This window comes from Arabidopsis lyrata (assembly GCF_000004255.2).
Source record: "Arabidopsis lyrata subsp. lyrata unplaced genomic scaffold ARALYscaffold_6, whole genome shotgun sequence".
In the NCBI taxonomy this organism is placed as follows: Eukaryota; Viridiplantae; Streptophyta; class Magnoliopsida; order Brassicales; family Brassicaceae; genus Arabidopsis; species Arabidopsis lyrata.
Genome location: NW_003302550.1, coordinates 19,784,714 through 19,798,323, shown reverse-complemented (window position 1 = coordinate 19,798,323; position 13,610 = coordinate 19,784,714). Strand labels below are relative to the sequence as shown.

The following is a 13,610-nucleotide window of genomic DNA, read 5'->3' as shown; positions in this document are numbered from 1 at the left end:
CGAAGTGTTGAGTGTCACCCGAGGCAAAGTCTTCAGAGTGACCCGAGGCGAAGTCTGCAAAGTCACCCGAGGCGAAGTCTTCAGTGTCACCCGAGGCAAAGTCTTCAGAGTGACCCGAGGCGAAGTCTGCAAAGTCACCCGAGGCGAAGTCTTCGTGTCACCCGAGGTGAAGTCATCAGAGTCACCCGAGGTGAAGTCTTCAGAGTCACCCAAGGCAAAGTCTTCAGAGTCACCCGAGGTGAAATCTTCAGAGTCACCTGAGGTGAAGTCTTCAGAGTCACCCGAGGTGAAATCTTCAGAGTCACCCGAGGTGAAATCTTCAGAGTCACCCGAGGCAAAGACTTGGTTAAAAATTCACTTCCATAGTATCACTTCCGAATAGAACGGCATCATTTCCGAAAAAGAGGGATCATTTCCGAGATACTCGGAAATGATAAGGAATAATCTTGAAGGATCTTTGCAAATCAGGAAATCTTCCAAAAGCTTCCGAAGAATAAGGAAAGTATCCTTATCCGCAATATTCTAAGCCGACTCCGAGGAAAATGGAAATCTTCCGAGAATATCGGTGGAGAGGCGGTTTACTATCCCTATATAAAGCGATTCAAGGTCTTCACAAAAAAAGGGACAAGCAAGATCGCTCTAGAATTTACACTACACAAAGCTCTTACAGCACAAACACCTTTTTCCTTTTACGATCAAACTCTTGTACGATCAAAACTACTCTTTTCATCAATAAGATCAAGAACACCATCTTTGGTTACAATTGTTTCTGTTGTTCTTTGAGAATTCACGTTTATCGTATCCCTAAAATAAAACCCTAGACAAATCTTGATTGTGTTAGTTTCGACTTCCACAATGTGTATGCAAGAATCCTGATTAAGATAAAAGACGAACCTGTCTTAAACCCTCCTTAGCAACCGCCACGATTTCTGGTGCTCTACATGTAAGAGACTTGAAAAACATTGAAATTATCTTGGCTCTTAGTTCATTGTGAGTTTGCGTTCGAAAATCAGTCCATGCCATAGTTGTGCACAAAAGCTCAATACAAGCTGTTCGAAGTCTGTTCAATGATGTAAGCACTTTAGGATCTTCAACTTCACAGCCCATACAGTTTCATTAGCCTCATCAATTTGTAATGCTTCTTGAAGAAAATTAACCTCCTCTTTTTCTCTTTACAGTATTGTCGCTCTTTTCAGTTCCAAGTATTTCAAGCTTCAAACAATTAACCACAAAACACATTAACTTATATTTAAAATTAATTGATACTTAAAATAATGAAATGTTTTTTTATTAACTTACCAGGTTTTTCGATGCTAAAACTCTCTTGAAAACTTCAATATTGAGGAAACAGTCCTCAATAGCTCTATGAGTTTGTTCACCTAACTCAAATTGGCGAGCAAGGTCCGCTAGTCTTAACTTTGGATATAAGTTTTTGATAGTCTTATCCTTAGTCTTATCCTTAATCCACTTGTAAGTATCAATTACTTCTTTAGAACCTGGCGCTCTTAAACCTATGTCAAAGCAACGGTCTCTGATAAGCACCATATCGCAGTGTTCGATGTTGTGACCTATGACAGTCCTGCCGTTAAGACAATAAAAAATTGTCTCGTATGCATCCCTGAACCAAGGTGAACTCGTGTCCTCTAGAGTTGTTCTAGGGAGACTGGACCGGCCAACATAGGACTCCATAAACTCCATTGATTGCCTTATAATTGCACTAAACTCTTTATAATTCCACGTCTTGGGGTCCACAAGGACAATCCCAACCTCTAGAATCGTATAATGTTTAAACTCCAAATCCAGGAAGGCTATTGGGTAGTCTACACCTTTCACTTCTTCTTCTCTATCCACACAGGTGGAGGGAGCTGGTGATTTCTCATCTTTAGTTATTTTAACTCCGTAATTTACCGCTTTAGCTAAGCGCAGAACTAACTCATCCTTACTTCCAGATACACTTAACAAATGTAACCTAAGCTCACTTTTTAAACGAAAATCCATCAACTCAGGAATTGGTTTACCTCGTAGCTTTCGAAAATACCCATTTTCAGTCTTCCGAATGTATAAAGCTAAACGCAATGCCATATCTGATCAATTTCCTTTCTCTTCCAACTTATGTTTCCTAAGCTCCGCCTCCAATTCGTTCATGCTCAACTTATTAACTGATTTTTCTCCTGACTCTGGCCAATCTACTATGTCAAGATATGAAGCCTTGTCACACTCACCAAGGTTTAAGACAGACAGGATGTCAGCCAAGTGATTCTGCAAGCATAGCAAAAGAAAACTTTAAGCCAAACCCAAGAAACATAGAAGATGTTGAGACTTCAAATGTATAAAATAATACCCTCGAGTGATCCATCTCGTTAAGAAGATCTTTAAGGGTCCCATAATGGGGACGGAGAAAGTCTAGTGTTTCTGGAACTGTATGAATTGGTGAATTAGATGGTGGGATGCGTTTCCTAAGAAAACAAAAATGGAAAAAAAAAACAACAATGAGGTTAGATTGAGACAACGTGGGACAATCAATCTTTAAATCTAACAAAACGTAGGACAATCAAGAATTTACCAGAAATTTTCCAGAGCAGCTTTCTACAAGTTTTGATTGGGATCCCGAGCCCTAGTGACATAGAGCTCAATTTCCTGAGCTAGTTCCTCTTCAGACTACAATCACATCCAATGAAATTGATTAATTCGTTTCGAGCAGCGAGGAAGACGAGTACGGATTTGAAAAACTCACCGACATGGCGGAAATGGCTTTGACGAGAACGAGAGGTATTCGAATTTGGCACGTAACAAGACCTGGCTCATAGAAGAGAACCGAACGAATGATTGTTATTTACCACACGACAATCAATTTCACAATAAACCCAAACTCAAACCCTAAATCGAAAGTCTCAAAATTGAAGCAATTATCAGAAGTTAACAAACCAAATTTTCATCTAACCTTATACAAGAACTACCTCCTGTTTTAGAGAAAAAAACAAAGATGGAACATTCTTGTATAAAGGCATAAACCATGATAATCTACAGATAAAGGTTACAAGAATGTTTTTATCTGAAACAAAGAACAATGAAGGAAGAATATTGCATCATCTCGAAGATCTTCTCTTCTGCGAAAGCATTTGTCTCAAGAATAGAAAGATGGCAATAAGAGATGAGTCAACAACAATGCAAAGATAGCAAATTCAAATGTTTGATGCACTCAAAGCCATGACTTTGCATTGTTCATTTAAAGCTAGAAGCTGAGCCTCTTTCTTGTCGAGAAGTGCCGTCAATTTCACATTCTCCTCCATCAGTTTCTGAACTTCAACCTCCTTTTGTGCCTTCTCACCTTCTAATTGTGTCGTCTTAGTGACCAACCTGCTTCACCATTAACAAAATTGGAAAAACGGAGACACAATAGCTGGGGATGAAAAGGTTGCAATGTTGATAAATTGTTGTAAAGGAAAGATTTAGTCTTTGTGGTTAAGGAGTGATGAAACGGTTGCATAAATGAGACTGACCTTTCAAAGAGCTCCTCAATGGTTTTGAATTGTCTCTCGGATGAAAGAAGTGTTTCTCTGACATTGGTAAAAGTACTAACATAGCTTTTAAGCGACTCGAACTCTCTCTTCACACGCCACAGCTCCTCTTCGTTTTCCTTAGCTTTTTCCCTTTGTCTCATCGTCTCTTCAACTAGTTCCTCAATCCTTTCCCGCATTTCATTTAGAACACTATTAGTCCCATGAGCAAATCGTTCCATTTCTTCTAACTTCGAGGACAAATTCTCGATTTGGACTGTCTTCCTACTGATTTCTTCCTCGCCCAAAAGTGCCTTCTCCTTTTGAACAGCCGTCTCAGATTCTGCTGCTGTAACCCTCCTCACAAGAGATTCCAGCACATCAGTAACCATTTCTATGGATTGGAGCATCTCATTAGTATAGGCTCCATCCTCTACACCCAAGGAACCATGGTACCTTCTAGTGTTCCTCTCCCCTTCAGAAGATGAACCACCATCTTTCTCGAGAAGGTTTAATCCTTTCAGTTCAATCTATTCCACACCGGATGACACATTCGCTAGATCAGGAATGGCCAAGTTTCCAGCTTTTGATCTCAAATAGCGCAACATTGTTGCAGTCGATCTGACCCTACCCGAAAGAACCCCTAATTCCTTTCTGGCATCTTCTTCTGAACCAAACTCAAGGTAAGCATTGACATCAACAAGTTCAGCTTCTAAACTATCTACCTGCAACCGACGAGATTCCAATTCACTCTTCCATATCTCAGTGGCTTCCCTGTTTAAGAACTCTTGTGCAGATGCATTAGTATCCTCTCTACCAGCCATCCCCCAACCTCTTTTCCCAGAACTAAAAAGCACCACTCTTTAACCTGCAATAAGTTAGAAAGAGGTCAACTTCATAACCTAAGTTAAAGGGCAAATCTAAGCAAAGAGGCTTCTATCTCCAATAACAACAAAGGATGTATTGAATCTATCTCAAGATGCAGATACCAACCATTACCCTTTTAACTTCCTTTTAAGTTTGAAACACAAGAATATCATAATTGAACTTGATTATCAAAAACTTGAGATTTTGATTGGCTGGTCAAACTCAACAGTTGAATTATCATCTTCAATCATCTGTTCTGAGCTATTAAAATCGATCATTTCTAGGGAGAAACATGATTAACCAAATCGTCTCAATCCTACAGAAACCGAAATCGATCGGGATAATCTTTAAAAGAGCTGAGAGAATTATACAAAAAAAAAAAAAAAAAAAAAAAAAGGATCCTCACAACTCGAGATCATAAGCTTCGAGATTCGCTCCGGCCGATTCCAGATTTTCAGGAACGAATTAGAGGGCGTAATTTGAATCCTCCGTCGCTGTGTTTTCCGAAGAGAACGGGTGAGATGGAAGGTGGAGACGAAGACAATTTACAGAAGAATATGGGAAAGGATCAATCAGCTGTTTTGCTTTTGTTGCTCCTCTACTTTAATTTCTTTTGATTTTTTGCCTTTTTTTGGTATAATATTATATTCATATGCTAAAATATCATAGATTTTTTTTTTTTTTTTTTTTTTACCAATAATAGAATATTATAAGAAGTATTTTTATAGGTCCAATAAATAAAATTCACATTATACAGTAAAAATCTAACTAAAAAAACTCTAACATACAAAATGAACCTAACCGAACCAAACAATACTAAATCAAAATATTATAAATTTCTTCTAACTTAAATGGTGAAAATGTTCTTATACTAAATAAATCAAACCAGAACCAAAACCAATTAGAATTTTGTTGAATCAAATCAAATAAACTGCAATTAATTAAAAGTTAATATCTTTGTTTAGAAAAAAAATCTAATTTCGTTTATGTTAAATCTTTTTATTCAAATACAAACAAAATCCAAAATCAATTTCTTTATGAATTAATTGGACAGAACTAAAAAAAAAAAAAAAAAAAAAAAATTAGAACCGAACCAAACCGGAAAAACGAACTGAGCTATGCGCTTCAGTGACCAAAGATGAAATGGATGTTGCAGCCACGACCCACGAGTCTGTCTCGTGATACCATACCACTCCAAAAAATGGCTAACCAGCTCTTCTCTCCACCAAACCATGGCTTCTTTGAACCACCCTTGGCTCTCTTCTCCCTCTTTCTTCTTGTCTCCATCTCCACAACCAAAATCCTTGAAACTCTCTGTTTTCCGAACTCGGAGCAACTCGTCCTCGCCGGATAGCTCGTCGGAGGTTGAGGTCGCCGTGAATCCCGCATTGAAGAAAGCCGAAGCTTATAAAAAATCGAAATCGGAGCAAAAAGAAGGAGAGAAAAATGCAGGCGACGGGGAATTGCCGCTCTCGGTTAAAGCTGCTATGCAAAAAGCCAATGATTATAAGAAAAGGAAAGAGTGATGGTGTCGAGGAAGCTCAACCCAGTTCAGTAAAACCATATCTTGCATAAAATTTCTTGCAATTTTCTTTGCTTTGAGTAGAACAATGCACTTTTCTAATAGGCTTTAGTATGATCATGTGTTTTTCGTTCCTTGGCTTCTGATTGGAATTAGGAGTAAAGTCTTTGAATTTTAGCTGTATTATTGGAGAATTGTTCTTTACGTTAGGCATTGAAGTGCTTGTTTGATGTATATTTGATTTGACATTCAAATATGTTACAACTTCAATCAAAACACTTGATCTCGAGATCTTGATTCCTGATTGGTTTCAGCTAGTACAGAGCAAAGTTTTGTTAGATCATCAAATAAGGTTGATGAAGATATTGATGGTAAGAAGAAAGAATTGAAAGTCTCTACTCTCTAGCATTGATTTCATTGGGCTTGGCTTTGCTGATAAGAAGAGCACAAGGGGACTTCCAGCGGGACTTGTTCCTGTTGTTGACTATCTTCCTCAAGGAGACCTACCTGAGGTGGAGCTTATTGTTGGTGATCAAACAAGATTTGCTAAGAAAGAAAAGGAGGTGGAGCAAGAAGGAGATGGTAACTCTCATGTATATAAGCCCAAAGTTTCTACATGGGGAGTTTTCCCAAGACCTAGCAACATCTCTAAGACGTTATGTGATTGGCCCATCTAAAGATATGTGCTGTATTAGTTTGTTCAAAAACCCTGAGGGGGAAGAAGTTACTTGTCCAATGTTGTTAAGATAGGGTCTACAGAGCCATTTACTCCAGATATTTAGAGGTACAAGTACCAGAAAGGTTTCATTTAGATCCCTTATCATTTAGTCTACTGTGATATAACAGGCAATAGAAAAGGGGGACTCGCTTATGGATGTTGGGAAACTCAAGGAAGCTTTGCCATACTATGAAAAGGTCATGGAGAAAATAGTTTTTAAGGTAATTTCTCCAAATCAGGTTTATTACTTCATCTTATACTCATGTCTACGTTTATGCATTAGTCTACGCAGACGACTATTCTTTCTACATAACCCTTTTTGACTGCATGGGAATTTTTTATTATCTACCCATCAGTATGTTTAATGTGGAGCAAAAATCCAACAAGCTTTTATAACAGTCAGCCACATAGTCAATAAAAGCATTTTAAGAAACTGATTATTTTGCTTATTAGTTTCATGACCTTGTTGGGTGTCACTCTATCGACCTCTTAATCCATTGATCAACCTAGATCACCTAAAGAAGTAGTCTGCTTCAGAAAAATGATGTCACTTTCAGTTCTTATGTTCGCTGCAGTGGATGTGGCCTTAACTAGTTTCATTCAAAGACATTTGTTGATAACTATTTATCATTTGCTAATATAACAACTTAGCTACTTAAATTACTTTTTTTTACTTAAAATCAAATTTATGAATCTTACCATCTACCAGATTTACCCAAGAAAAAGAAAAAAATTTGATCACAAATAAATCCTTTAATAAAATACGTACATGGTACACACCGTCATATAGAAGAAATTTTTCTATAACAAGATTGTTTTAAAAACTGTTCAATAATAGCAACGGAGATTTATAAATTTTTCATTGATGTAGGAAACAAAATATAACTCTCTGAAAAGCCAAAAGAAAAAGAGAAAGCAACAGTGTCTAACACTCAGTGACCAGACGATGACGTTGAAGCGACCGGACCTCCCAATCCCATCTTCTTTCCCAAAAGTCCAAGCTGTTCCACCAATTCACCTCCGGTAAGAATCTCAGTGGCTCCATATATAACGTTTTTAACGGTTAACTGTCTCTGAGTCAGCTCCTGCAAACTCCCGTACTCAACATAGTTACCTCCACCGATCATGAACACTATAGCTTCTCTAAACGGTCCCTTCACGTGGCTACCACCGGAGCTAGAAGACTTTGGAGCTCTTGGGTCCAGGAAGAGGTAAGAGTCGATCTCTGGGTTTGGTTTTCCTTCTGTTAAAGCTTCAACGGTTCGAGTCACTGCCAATTGTTGATCACTAGATAACAGATTCTTCACTCCTGCAGTGACTGCGCTTATAGACTGTCCGTAAAGCTTCTCGGCCCAGTCTACAATGTTGCTTCTACTCGCTGAGTTCGCTGAAGAAGCTGCAAGAGATACGTTTAAGGATTTGATTTTCTTCACGTACTGAAACGCGCTTGTGTCAGCCTCGGCTTCGTTCAATGCTGCTTCCACGGATTCCACTTCGGATTGGTTTATGGTCTCTGTGGAAATCAAGTACATGATTGCAAACCGGAGCTTGTCCATCTTTGTACCTTTGCCTTTTAGAGTAGCCATAAGTTCAGCTCTGTCGATTCCACCTCTCATCATCATCTCGCTTTCTTTCTTAGTGAAAGCGTCGATAGATCTCTCCTTGATCTGTCCTAGGAGCGCGGTTGCAATGTTGGTGTGTTTGTCAATCACTTGCTTTCTCTCAGTTAATTCCGGGAGCGAATTCACAGCGTTCATGAGATGTTTGGTGTTTCCCATCAGATCTGTCCCATCAAACTCAGTGCCACTCCCACCGCCGGTTCTCTTGTTAACCTCCTCCACGTCTCTCTTGTACTTGTTCAACTGCGTTTCAATCTCCACAGCGACTTCTGGAAACTCCAGAGAACTGTTTGCTGACCAGAATGGGTCAGCACTGTCCAGATCAAACGATTTCTTTCCTCCTTTCTCTGCCTGCACGGTCAATCGGTTGAGCTTTAAGTCGAGAACGTCATGAACAAGAGGCCGGTATCTGAAATCATGCTGAATCCCAACCGAGAGCTCAAAATTCCTATCGAAAATGCACAAGAGCGGACGCTGAAACGAGCTCATGAAACCGCCACCTTCAGTAAACAGATTGTTCTTGGACAAAAGATGATCCCTCAGTTTCTGATCCAACAAAGAAGCCACCATCTCTGCCGGTCCACCACGAGGACACCGGATAACAGGGACAACACCGAGCGTTACCAAGACACAAAACAAACCACTAGCAACCCTTTCGATTATCTCTTCGATCTCTTTATCCCCGGCTGATGGATCATTCATTTGAACATAGGTAGATTGCTGAGCCAGAGAGAACAAGTTATCTTCCAAAGTCACAAACTCCAGATACTGATCATGCACTTTCGAGACTTTATCAACAGAACCAGATTTGAGAGTCCCGGAAGCTAGCTCTTCAAGAAGCTTGCGAGGGATCGAAGACGAGAAATTCAGATGAAAGGTATCGTAGAGAGATCTAGAAGCATCAGCTATGATCCTCTGTAGGTTGGATTCAGTGGGTTGAACAAAGTAGACAGCAGGGACATCATGAACGGGCCTTCGATCTTTGTCTATGAGAAAGTAGAGTGTAACTCCATGCTTACGCAGATCCTTGACATTGATCAATGGTGATAGAATGTTTTGACAGAATGTGTCGTAGATCAAGATCTTGTAAACTTCTTCATTCGCAGTTCCACTTGGATTCAGAGGTTGATTCAGATTTAGCATACGGATTATACATGCTGCATTAACATTAACATTTACTCATAAGAAACCAGAATTCTCTAAATTTCCAGATTCCTAAAAACAAAATTCAGCCTATACATTGTACTATGATAAAACAAGATCCATAGATCGAACACAACTACGATAGAGAATTACCAGTCTGTTTCTGACGGAGATTGAGAGCCATGGAAGCTTGAGATTCGCTGGATTAGAGAAAAAAAACAACTTGTCAATTCTGAGCTATTCCTCTCTGTATCTCCCTTTGCGAAACGCAGATCCACGAAATGAATTTTGAGAAATTCAGGCAAACAATGAAAAACAGCAGAAACAAAGAGATCTAGAGAAAATTCAAACCCAGAATCACTGATGAGTGATGAAGAAACGTAACGATAATCACATCACCTAGCCCCAAATTGAAGAGGAGAACACGGAAGAAGCTCGATTTCTGATGCAAAGGAGGAAATCAAATGGGCCTAATGGTTTAATGGGCCGATGGGCAGAATCAGTTTATGATAAAATTGGCCCGTTCTCAATGGGAGACGGAAGAGAAGGAGATTGGGAATTACGCATTTAGATCATTCTGCAACGGATGCAAGCAGCCTCGTCTTTTCATGGATAACAATACTTCTCCAAACTCCCAAGTGGCTTCCTCGTATCGGCACTGGTTCGTTCTTTTTTCTCCTATCTCAATTCAATTCTTTGATAAATATGTGTACAAACAGAACGAATATTTCTCTGACCATCACCAGAGAACATCACCAAAGAAGTAATCAATCGTAAGGATGAACTTAACTGACTCAAAATTCTACTAGGACTATGAGGAAGATAGGTTCATAGGGCTTCGGCCTTTTACTTGTCTTAGAAGGGGAAGGTTTTTCTTTTATATTTTTCGCTTAGGCTAAGAGAATGCTTACATGCATGTTATGAAAGATAAACCAAACTAGTATTTGTTGCATTTTTTTCGAAAACACACATAAAACAAATCCCTTTATCCAACAAAAACCATCAAAAATTCACATAAACAACTAGATACCCTAATAATTCTAAGAACGTTGGCTGGATAATAAGTCTCTCTTTTTTCTCTTTTTAAATCTTGAAGATAAATTCCATATAACGAAGTGAATATTCATAATTAGAAATTTTCCAATTAAAAAATTAATATTTTAAAGATAATACAAGAGTTTTTTTTTTTTTTTTGATTAGATGTCTACCAGAAGGTAATCTCTAATCTAACTATATATATATATATATATATATATTTGTATTTTGTTATGAATTATTTATATGCTTTTCTTTTTGTTTTTTAGAAACTCTAACATTAATTTGCTTTCTAAAACATATTGAGTCTATTTTTAGGGGGTGTTATTAGTTTGTTAATTTGTAAATCCATATAGAATTTGAAAATTTCTATTAATTATGAAATCAAGATATATGGATTTTGAAATAACATGTGTTTACCCATGGATTTGAATCCTTCTATTTTTCTCTTTCAATTCCATTCAATTCCATTTAAAACATAATTTGGATTCTCAAATCCAAAAACAAATGACTAAACGAATAACATAAGATTTTAAATAGTATTTATAAATCATAGAACCAATAACACATGAATTTAATTAGGATTTTAAAATCAATGATTGAATAACAAATGATTTTTGTTTGGATTTCTAATTCCATATAAATCTATGAACCAATAACCCCTCCTTAAGCTCGGGAAAAACAGAGTTCTCTAAAACGAGATCGGTCGAGATTGCATAGGTATGTCTACCGTGATAAAATTGTTAAATAGATACTGGGCTTTTAAGCAATTCTATCACTTTGAATCCTTGTAATCGTGAGAGAAAACTTTAGGGTTTGATTGTTTTAGTTTTGATTAGTGAAGATGCTGCAATCTCCACATATGATTTTTACGTTCAATCATAATTTGGGTGTATGGAAATTAATACTTGAATCGATGGAGAGAAGAATACAACTGACGTGAGAGTTAATTTGTGTATTTTATGGTAAAATGTTTTCGTCATGGATCAAAAAGTTCAATCGCATCTTTATAGGAGTTAGGCTTTCATCTAACCTCTTTTATATTTGCTAGATTGTTTGTTGTATTATTTTTTAAAATTTTAGATTCAAATATATTTTTTTAATTTCAGTTTTAGGTGACTAAAGGATTGAATATGCTATGAACATGTAATTTTATATTCTTTTGTTAATTTAATTGCCATTAACCTATTTTGACTTTAATTTATATATTTTATTATGAGAGATAGGAAAAATAGCTGATCAGTGATTTTTGGTCGTCAGAGACTTTGATCCGAATAGCGGCGGTGATGAAAATATGAGTCAAGGAGAGAGACGCAAGGGATCGGTGAAGTTGTTTAATACACACAAGGGGTTTGGTTTCATCACACCAGACGACGGTGGTGAGTGGTGACGATCTCTTCGTTCACCAGTCCATTAGATCTGAGAAATTTCGTAGCCTTGCCGTTGATGAATCTGTTGAGTTCAAGGTTGAGGTTGACAACGCCATTCGTCTGAAGGCTGTTGAAGTTTCTGGACCCGAGGGTGCTCCTGTTCAGTGAAATAATGGCGGTTCATCTGGTGGACGTGGTGGTTCTGGCTGTGGAGGTGAGGACGTGGTGGTGGAAATTATTGAGGAGAATATGGTGGTAGAGGAGGTGGTGGTGATGGTACTTGCTTTAGGTGTAGTGAATCAAGTCATATGGCGAGAGATTGTTCTCAAGATGGTGGAGGATACAGTGGTGGTGGAGGTGGTTGAAGGTACGGTATGTTCTAGCGGTGGAGATGGTGGTACTTGCTTTAGTGGTTTTATTTGTTTCGTTTAATTTTGTAGCAACCTTATCATTTGTATTAAGGATTTTATAACTAGAAACGTAGATACATATGACAAATGTGAATGTTTTTATTTATGAATTATAAAACATGTTGTGTTATATGTCATTTAGCTTATATACTATTTAAAACGTTTATGGATATGTAAGAAGTGAAATTATTAGGGCCGGAGTTATTTGACGAACACATCAATTTGATTTTAAAAATCTTTTCACAATATTTTATGTGTCATTATTTCATCTCATAAGTAAGTGATATTTCATTAAACTTTAATCTATTATATACTTTATGAAATTTTTTGGATTAAATTTATTGGATACGATATCTATGATTCTTACGCAAAAGATTAAAGTTTACAAAAAATCTTTAACAAAATCTATATATACATTTTTGGAACACTTTTAGCAAATAAATCCTAGGGTTGGGCAGTATTTACAAAGAATGTCATTGGCATTTATTATTAATTTTACAAAATTTAAATAAAAGATATTAACCAAACAATATCTTGCCTAATTTGTTTCTAAAAATATTTACACAATCTTTCCATATATCTTCAAAAAAATTTATAGCAAATATTTATATTAACATTTTGCATAGCAATAAAAATACTAATTTATAATAATCAAAATATTCACATAGAAAAATCAAATACACATACAGGAAAAGAACTATATCTATCATCATTTAAGCCGTTGTTTTATTTAAATAAAAAAACACAAAAAACTTGAAATCATATACTTTATAATATAAATTTAAAATATATATTAGTAGTATAAATTTAAAATCGTTCAAAGAACGGTATACTACGGATGAGATCCTAAAATTATTAGATTTTATAACAATAATAATTTATTTTCTTGGATTTTATAATACTAATAATTTAGCTAACGAGATAATATAGACGGGTTTATATGGGATGACGGGTTTGGGTCGATATTAATAAATAACGGTATATCACGGATGAAATCCTAAAATTAAAAATCAAAATACAATTATACAATCTTAAACACAAAAAAAAAGAAACAATATTAACAAAACAAATCCAACTTAAATTTAAAATTTTTAGTTATAAAAAAACCGACCCACGGTATACTGCAGAGTAAAATATTCAAAATTTTAAAATCCACCATACATCGTTACTTAAAAAAAAATGTATGTTTTCGTATCTATACTTCAAAAATTGATAGATAGATATCTACATTTAAAAATACAAATTAATATGATATATCTTCAGTTAGTCTTTTAAAAAATAACATTACATTTTTTTAAAAAATATAGCTCCGCGGTATACCGCGGGTTAAATTCTAGTCTCTAACAAATTTGACTTCGATTTTATTTTGCAAGAATATAACGATAAAATTGTACGAATGTTTTTTTGGTGAACATAAAATTGTACGAAT

At 36.5% G+C, this 13,610-nt stretch overlaps 1 protein-coding gene and 2 pseudogenes across 2 annotated transcripts; 1 reads left to right on the top strand and 2 right to left on the bottom strand.

Annotated features, from left to right (window-relative positions):
• Positions 1 to 2,878: 2,878 nt before the first annotated feature.
• LOC9310661 lies at positions 2,879 to 4,969 on the bottom strand (annotated as a pseudogene).
• Positions 4,970 to 7,389: 2,420 nt separating this feature from the next.
• On the bottom strand, positions 7,390 to 9,819 carry LOC9310660 (SEC1 family transport protein SLY1). 2 transcript variants are annotated; one of them, XM_021022176.1, is made up of 3 exons: positions 9,718 to 9,819; positions 9,520 to 9,566; positions 7,390 to 9,380 (listed from the first exon to the last, which is right to left on the bottom strand). In XM_021022176.1, exons 2-3 carry the CDS (start codon positions 9,548 to 9,550, stop codon positions 7,537 to 7,539), a joined length of 1,875 nt encoding a protein of 624 aa, XP_020877835.1. In that variant the 5' UTR covers positions 9,551 to 9,566; positions 9,718 to 9,819; the 3' UTR covers positions 7,390 to 7,536. The 2 variants fall into 2 exon arrangements, with proteins under 2 accessions (XP_020877835.1, XP_020877834.1); XM_021022175.1 differs by having other exon boundaries at positions 9,520 to 9,813.
• Positions 9,820 to 11,685: 1,866 nt separating this feature from the next.
• On the top strand, positions 11,686 to 12,136 carry LOC110227197 (annotated as a pseudogene).
• Positions 12,137 to 13,610: the final 1,474 nt, after the last annotated feature.